At 46.9% G+C, this 7,947-nt stretch overlaps 1 protein-coding gene across 1 annotated transcript in view; it reads left to right on the top strand.

Moving 5' to 3' along the window:
* Casr (calcium sensing receptor) overlaps positions 1-7,947 on the top strand; it is a 73,007-nt gene that overhangs the window by 48,150 nt on the left and 16,910 nt on the right. Inside the window, exons 3-4 of the mRNA XM_005345082.2 lie at positions 687-993; positions 5,855-6,739. Coding sequence (XP_005345139.1) covers positions 687-993; positions 5,855-6,739 — 1,192 coding nt within the window. The remainder of the gene's footprint in view (positions 1-686; positions 994-5,854; positions 6,740-7,947) is intronic.

Here is a 7,947-nt window from a genome sequence, read left to right as displayed (position 1 = left end):
CCTGACTAGCCTCGAACTCACAGAGATTGGCCTACCCTTGCCTCCCAAGTGCTGGGACTAAAGGCATGTGCCACCGCTGCCTATATGATTCTCAAGGCATCTACTACCCCATCTGTGCATGGTCTTCAAAGGCTCGTTTCTACAGAGGCTTCACTTCACTTTCTACTTCAACCTCCAGCAATGTCACAGTCTAAATTTGTGACAAGTCTGCAAGCCTGGGGTTGTTTTTAGGTCCCACATACGGATACCCTAACATATTTACAGTCCCCTGGTGACTTTTTTCAAGGCAAGGATTTGCCATGTAACCAAGGACTGGCCTGCAACTCACAACCCTTCTGCTCCCCCCTGCCGAGTGCTGTTGTCACAGAGGCAGGCACAGCACCCAGCCACGCCTTACATCCGCTAGCCCTTCACACCAGCCACTGAGAATCTTATGCTAGAGAATGCAGCTATAAATTATTCATTAAGTACCAAAATAGTCCTTTTTATTGTTGTTCCCTAATTCAAAATCTCATGACATGTTTAAAGCCAACCGAATTGGAAAATGTTTCTGTTTTCACACAAAGGGCCTTGAACCAGATCCCAAAATGACAGGGTAATAGAGTCCAGATCCAAGCCCAGCTCCGGAGACCTGTACACTAACCAGCTGACCAGACTCTCCCACGATGTCCATGTCTTTTTTCCAGGTACAACTTCCGTGGATTTCGATGGTTACAAGCCATGATATTTGCCATCGAGGAGATAAACAGCAGCCCCACCCTTCTTCCCAACATGACACTGGGATACAGGATATTTGACACCTGTAACACTGTCTCCAAGGCCTTGGAGGCCACCTTGAGTTTTGTTGCCCAGAACAAAATCGATTCCTTGAACCTGGATGAGTTCTGCAACTGCTCAGAGCACATCCCTTCCACTATCGCAGTGGTGGGAGCAACTGGCTCGGGCGTCTCCACGGCCGTGGCCAACCTGCTTGGGCTCTTCTACATCCCACAGGTACTGACGCCTCCCTCTAGAACTTATTTTTATTATTCTTAAGTGTGTGTGTGTGTGTGTGTGTGTGTGTGTGTGTGTGCACGTGCGTGTGCACTTCCAGGTATGTACGTGAGTGCCTGTGCCTACCTTTGGTAATCAGAGGGGTCAGATCTCCTGGAACTGGAGTTACAAGTGGTTGTGAGCAACCCAACATGGGTGTTTCTCAAAGAACAGTTCAACCATTTGACCACTAAGCCATCTCTCCAGGCCAACTGGCATCTCCTTAGATGGGCACCAGAGGCAGGGAGGAGGAGGACCAGGTTTGGAGATCTGCAGCTAGCAGTGTCCTCTGTGGATTGCCAAGGGAACAAAGGTTGTTTCGGCCCTGTGCCATGAGCGCTTGGGGTCTCTGACACCTTGAGACCATTACTGCTCTTCCAGTTCTCTTTTAAACATGACTTGCATGTATACATTCTGGTCATTTTTTCCTGTTATTTCCCAGTTTACTCCTTTAGTAACTGACATTCTTTGTTTATCACAAGGACTAAGGCCCTAGGATGTGAATACCACCATTCAAAAGAAAAATATCTGCCCCTAATTCTGTCCCCTCAAAATTTCTTCTTCCCTATCGTCACTTTAGCTCAGAGGGAAAGAAAGCAGGTCTCCCCTTAAAGCAGAAGCATGATCACTGTCCCCACATTCTGAAATGGAGCATGCTCTAATTCCTGCCAACAAATATTTACAGAGTGCGCATGAACAGTCTCCATCCTGGGAGGGAGGGAGGTGCATCTTCACATACCAATCACTCACCAAAGCAAGTATTGATAAGCATTGATTCAAAGCTGCGTTCCTCCTCCATACCAAATGACAGCAAGCTCTAAATGCCGTCTTATTGCCTGATCGTCCCCTTTAGCACTATGACCCATCCAGCCAACCTCTCTTGGAATTAGTGACTATAGATCTATTACATCCCTTCATCATAGTGTGAATTGCAAGTAGATCTTAAAAGTGTGAATTGCAAGTAGAGCTTAAATGTCCATGGATAAGGAAATAGCAACAGCTTGGTTGTGGGATAGCCGTCAATTGTAAATTAGAGATCAGACTTCAGTTTTTTTTTTCAGTATTTTTTAAGTATTTAAAATTTAATCTTCAAAATTCATACGAATGAATTGCCATTTCTCTTCTTGCAAGGGGGTCTGCTTCTTTGCGGACAACCTCAATCCTTTTGCAGATATGCAACAACACAGACACTCTTGTCATTGTGTATGAAATCCTTGCTTCCAGGAAGTAAAGATGTGGCCCATAAGAAAGCCCTGGCCTTGTCATTTTTGTACCATAATGTTCTGACCCGGTCTGCATTAGTCAGGTTGGACATGTTTAAGTCTGGCAGACTGTGTGGCACTATGTTCAGTGCACCCTGACCATGAGCTGCCATCTGGTAGCCGAGTGCTAGGAGATGGAAGCGGCATCAGATAAAAGGAAAGAAGAAAGAAAAGAAGGAGAGAGCTTCGCTTCTGCATGGCGAGGGTCAAAGGCCAAGGGTGTGAATGATGAATGTTAAGAAGACTGCAGCTGGCTGCGTGCCGTGGTGCACACACACTGGGAGTTTGAGACCAGCCTGCTCTGCACAGTGAGTTCCAGCACTGCCAACATAGTGATACTCTGTCTTAAAAACAAACAAAAAACCTATAGCGATTGTCAGTCAAACTAAAAGGTTCATCTTCATCGGGAGTTCTTTGCTGTAGCTTCACGCTAGAATCACCCGGGGAGCTCTAAGAGTCCTTCTGCCTGGGTCCCTCCTGCAGAGATTACGGGTTGATAGGCTAGGCTACAGCCTATCCGGAGCATTGATCATCATTCCCCAGTGGATTACAGGACAGAGCAAGGAAACTCTGCTCTGTGGGTAGGGCCCCATGCCCAGCCCTGTTACACTCAGCCGTGCCACCGAGTGACTGTAAAAAAAAAAAAAAAAGACCAGCTGGAAGAAACTGTGGTCAGAAGGTTTTTGAATTATCTGCTTAGTTTTCCCCTCTGTCAAGAAAAGTTTGATGTGGCTTTAAGGGCTTTTCTTTGAGTGACATTTACTTGATTTTATAGGTCATCATTTCAAGCTGGTTGAATATTATAGTAAATACATTAAGAGACTATGTCCATGAGAGGTAGTTTGAGCTTTAATTTGTATCCCTTTATGAACATTTTTGTTTCATTTTTTTTCCAAAGAAAATAAAGAAAAGACCAATGATGGGCAAATGTTAGAAATGGTTAATTTTGTCTTTGTGAAACCCTGACTCCCAAGTCAGTTTTTTGGATCCACAAAGCTTTCAAAAATGAATAACATTTTGAATGTGACACATTTTGGATGTGACAGTGGTCTGGCTGGGACATCTGCCCCCCCCCCCACACATTGGTCGCCAGGGTTGATGCGGCTGATTTGGCTGCTTAGGCAGGTTTCCTCTTTCTCCCTCACCACACTTACGCTCCTCCTGACACTGTTCACATGGTCAAGGGGGATCTTCCCTGAATAGAAGAGGACCACAGTCGAGGGTAGCGAGTAGCTGTGCTCCCTGCAGAGACCTCCAAACAGGCTCTAGAAACATGTATACAAGTCATTTCATCTAACCACCTACACCCTGAACTTCTGTGGGAGCAAGAGGGGATTATTCAGATTTCAAAAGTTGTCAGTTTTGTATTACAGCTTCTATGATCAAAACCTGGCCAGAGAAGCTATGCTTGCCTTTGGCAAATTTGACTGAGTCTTTCCTAGGCCAGTATCTTTGACGCTCTTCATGTAAAGACTCTTAATCGATGAAAAGAAGCCTGTTGGAAATGTTGCCTTCGAAACACTGCCCAAACAAAGCTAATTAGTAAGAAGTATAGGAAAAGCATCCCTGCGGGTCTCTTCTGCTTCTTTTCTGAAGAAGTTCAAGCGAGCTTTAGAAAACTAGTGGACAAACACTGTTGAGCGCTGTGTCACTTCCCAGAAGGATGCTGTTTCGAGGAAACCTGCTCTGTTCTTCAGAAGATATGCTCTGCTAACTTGGGACTCCCTGATTGGTGAGCTGTGAGGACACCTGGGGTGCTCCCAGGGGCCCAAGCAGAGGTGTTGGTCCTCTGTAGCTTTCAGGAATCTGCTGGCGCCTGGGGAGAAGGGACCCTGGATTAGCCAGCTCTTCTGCTGTCAATCTTCTGTGCTAGGATTTTTGTTTTTTTTGTTTGTTTGTTTGTGGGGTTTTTTTGATGCTTATTCTTTTTTTCTTTTTTTTTAAATTTATGTATTTATTAAGGATTTCTGCCTCCTCCCCGCCACCGCCTCCCATTTCCCTCCCCCTCCCCCGATCAAGTCCCCCTCCCTCATCAGCTCCAAGAGCAATCAGGGTTCCCTGAAGTCCAAGGACCGCCCACCTCTATCCAGGTCTAGTAAGGTGAGCATCCAAACTGCCTAGGCTCCCCCAAAGCCAGTATGTGCAGTAGGATCAAAAACCCATTGCCATTGTTCTTGAGTTCTCAGTAGTCCTCAATGTTCGCTATGTTCAGCAAGTCTGGTTTTATCCCATGCTTTTTCAGACCCAGGCCAGCTGGCCTTGGTGAGTTCCCGAAAGAACATCCCCATTGTCTCAGTGTGTGGGTGTACCCCTCGCGGTCCTGAGTTCCTTGCTCGTGCTCCCTCTCCTTCTGCTCCTGATTTGGACCTTGAGATTTCTGTCCGGTGTGAGCTAGGATTTTTGTTTGTTTGTTTGTTTGAGACAGGGTTTTTCTGTGACTCCTGACTGTCCTGGAATTCACTCTGAGGACTAGGCTGGCCTCAAACTCACAGAGATCCACCTGCTTCTGCCCCCTGAGTGCTGGGATTAAGGCGTGCACCACCACCTAGCTCAAATCACAATATTTTTTAAAACATTGCAGGGCTCTATACTACATAGTGGTACCTGGGCCCTTTTCCATCTCTAGACATCAAAGAATTTCTTCCTTGATGGACCTTCATGAGCAAATGCAGAGCTGCCTCCAGCGCAGAGGGGGGCCCTATCAACAACACACCTTCTCCAGACCTCCTTTTAAGCCTCTGCAATGTTTTAGAAGTTCCCATCGAAGGCTAGGCATGGAGGTGTAGTCCTCCCCTGAAGCTGAACAAGGGACTTTGTATGATGGTTGAAACACTGACAAGGCAGAAGAAAGGGTGTTTTACTGGTGATGTTTGTTATTGCTATTGAAGTTCAGGGCAACTGTATTTACATACTAAGCTCGAATGATTTAACTGAACCTAAAACCTAAACAGAATTTACCAGAATTGGTGTTAGTTTTACTTAAAGAACAGGGGCAACTAGGAGAGGAGCCCAGGGAAACAGACGGGAAATGGGAAGAGGGAAAATGAGCAGAGGAGGAGGAAGGACCTCTTTCAGGTCCTCTGAAGAGACTGAAGTTCATAACCAGAGGAAAGCTGAGTCTCCAAGAGGCAGGTTATGTACAAAGCATTCATAGCAGTGGAGGAAGCTATAAAGTTCAGATCAGAAGCTGGGCCCAACAGGCAAAGCATGCGTCAAGTGAACACATAGATCTAGTCCAACCAACGAGAGAGAAGCTTTAGAGGAAGCTAGAAGGTATAGGGGGCACAAGATTCCTTGAAGAGATTAGCACATTCTGCTATAGAGGCGTGAAGGCTATTGCTAGACCCAGTTTCAAGGCAGCATCATGAAGAATCACGCCCTGGGAATCAGGAAGCTCCCCCAATAAGCTAATAGGGTTCGTGTCTGGGTGAAACTGAGTTTTCACTCACCTCCATCCTGCGCACATTAAACTTGTTTGACAAGTGACATTAAGGTAAGCCTTGGAACTCGACTGGAACCTCACTCACTCACTCACTCACTCACTGCTTGACTTTTCCCAGGTGAGTTATGCCTCCTCCAGCAGGCTTCTCAGCAATAAGAATCAATACAAATCCTTCCTCCGCACCATCCCCAACGATGAGCACCAGGCCACCGCCATGGCCGACATCATCGAGTACTTCCGCTGGAACTGGGTGGGCACGATCGCAGCCGATGACGACTACGGACGGCCAGGCATTGAGAAGTTCCGGGAGGAAGCCGAGGAGAGGGACATCTGCATCGACTTCAGCGAGCTCATCTCCCAGTACTCGGATGAGAAGGAGATCCAGCAGGTGGTGGAAGTGATCCAGAACTCCACAGCCAAGGTCATCGTCGTTTTCTCCAGCGGCCCCGACCTGGAGCCCCTCATCAAGGAGATTGTGCGGCGCAACATCACAGGCAGGATCTGGTTGGCCAGCGAGGCCTGGGCCAGCTCCTCCTTGATTGCTATGCCTGAATACTTCCACGTGGTTGGGGGCACCATTGGGTTCGGTCTGAAGGCTGGGCAGATCCCAGGCTTCCGAGAATTCCTGCAGAAAGTCCATCCCAGGAAGTCGGTCCACAACGGGTTTGCCAAAGAGTTTTGGGAAGAGACGTTTAATTGCCACCTGCAAGAAGGCGCCAAAGGGCCTTTGCCTGTGGACACCTTCCTAAGAAGTCACGAGGAAGGTGGCAGCAGGTTAAGCAATAGCTCCACTGCCTTCCGACCCCTCTGCACAGGGGATGAGAACATCAGCAGTGTGGAGACACCTTACATGGATTATGAACATCTACGGATCTCCTACAATGTGTACTTAGCCGTCTACTCCATTGCCCATGCCCTGCAAGACATATACACCTGCTTACCTGGACGAGGGCTCTTCACCAATGGGTCCTGTGCAGACATCAAGAAGGTTGAGGCCTGGCAGGTAAGTCTCTCACTCAGCTAGCAGTTCTGTGTGTGATAAGGCAGAATCACGCTGACCCAGGAAAGAAACATAATGACTACATTGTTTACTTTTGTGTCAGCTTGACACTAAGCACTTGAGAAATTAACCTGCTTCATGGTTTCCAAGGGTTTAGTTTACAACACATTTGGTCTCATATTCTTGGGAAGGACATCACGGGCATCATAGTATGTGGCATAAAAGATCTTTTCACTTCCTGACCAACCAGGAAGCAGAGGCAAGGACCTTCTTCCCCTCAGGCAGTGGGAAGGTACCTGCCTCAGAATGAGTCTCTCTTCAGGCTGTCCCCTCTGAAGGCACCTTCAGAGACATACTCGTGGGTATGCCTTCATCTCCCAGGTGATTCTAAGTCAGCTAAGATAGGGACGATTGCAACCAGAGTGATTACAAAAATCGCAATATCAAAATGAGCACCAAGTAGAACTTTGGATTCCTGAAACCTTTTCAAACATCTGAGAAACTGACTTCGACCAAACTGCTGGTGTTTGATTAACTGTTGCTGGACAGCTACAGCTCAACTGATTACTAGTCTGATGTCCAGACACCTAAAGCATCGCTCCTGCAAATTCTCAAGTGTCTGGGAGCTGATTTAGTGTGGCTTGGCAAACACCTGAGCTAAAGGTATCTTCCCTTGTGAATAAGCGGTATTTGGTCAATACCTATTCTATTCCGTATACCAACAAGTAGGAAAGCAGCGCTGTGTTCAGACACTGCATTCGCTGTGACGTCACTCAGCCTGTGCTGGACTGGCCAGTTGGCCAGCTGAGCACAAGCTTGGGACACAAGCATGTGGAAGACAAGGCAAACCTAAAAAGATAAATGTTTCAAAGGGAAACACTAGCTCAAACTACAGGAAAATCAGCATGTAAGTGGAGGTCTTGCAGGTATTTTACAGGGTAGCCGCTTAGTTGTCTTGAAGTTCTGAATTACACACGGAAATGACATCACAATGTTTGTCAACCCACAAACTTCTGAAGGAAACAACCAGGCCCAGATTGTATCTGACATTGCTGCTCCTGTCTTACATGTGAACTTTGGTTTTTCATGTGGACTCTGTTTTACACTCTTTGTATGTTTTTCTCGGTTCCAGATTTTATCAGAGAGACTTCATGAGAACGGAACGGGGTTATCCCCTGGCTCTGAATCAAATGATTCAACTTCAGCACCCC

Source organism: Microtus ochrogaster, chromosome 2 (genome assembly GCF_000317375.1).
Source record: "Microtus ochrogaster isolate Prairie Vole_2 chromosome 2, MicOch1.0, whole genome shotgun sequence".
Lineage (NCBI taxonomy): Eukaryota > Metazoa > Chordata > Mammalia > Rodentia > Cricetidae > Microtus > Microtus ochrogaster.
This window is presented reverse-complemented; position numbering and strand designations above follow the sequence as displayed.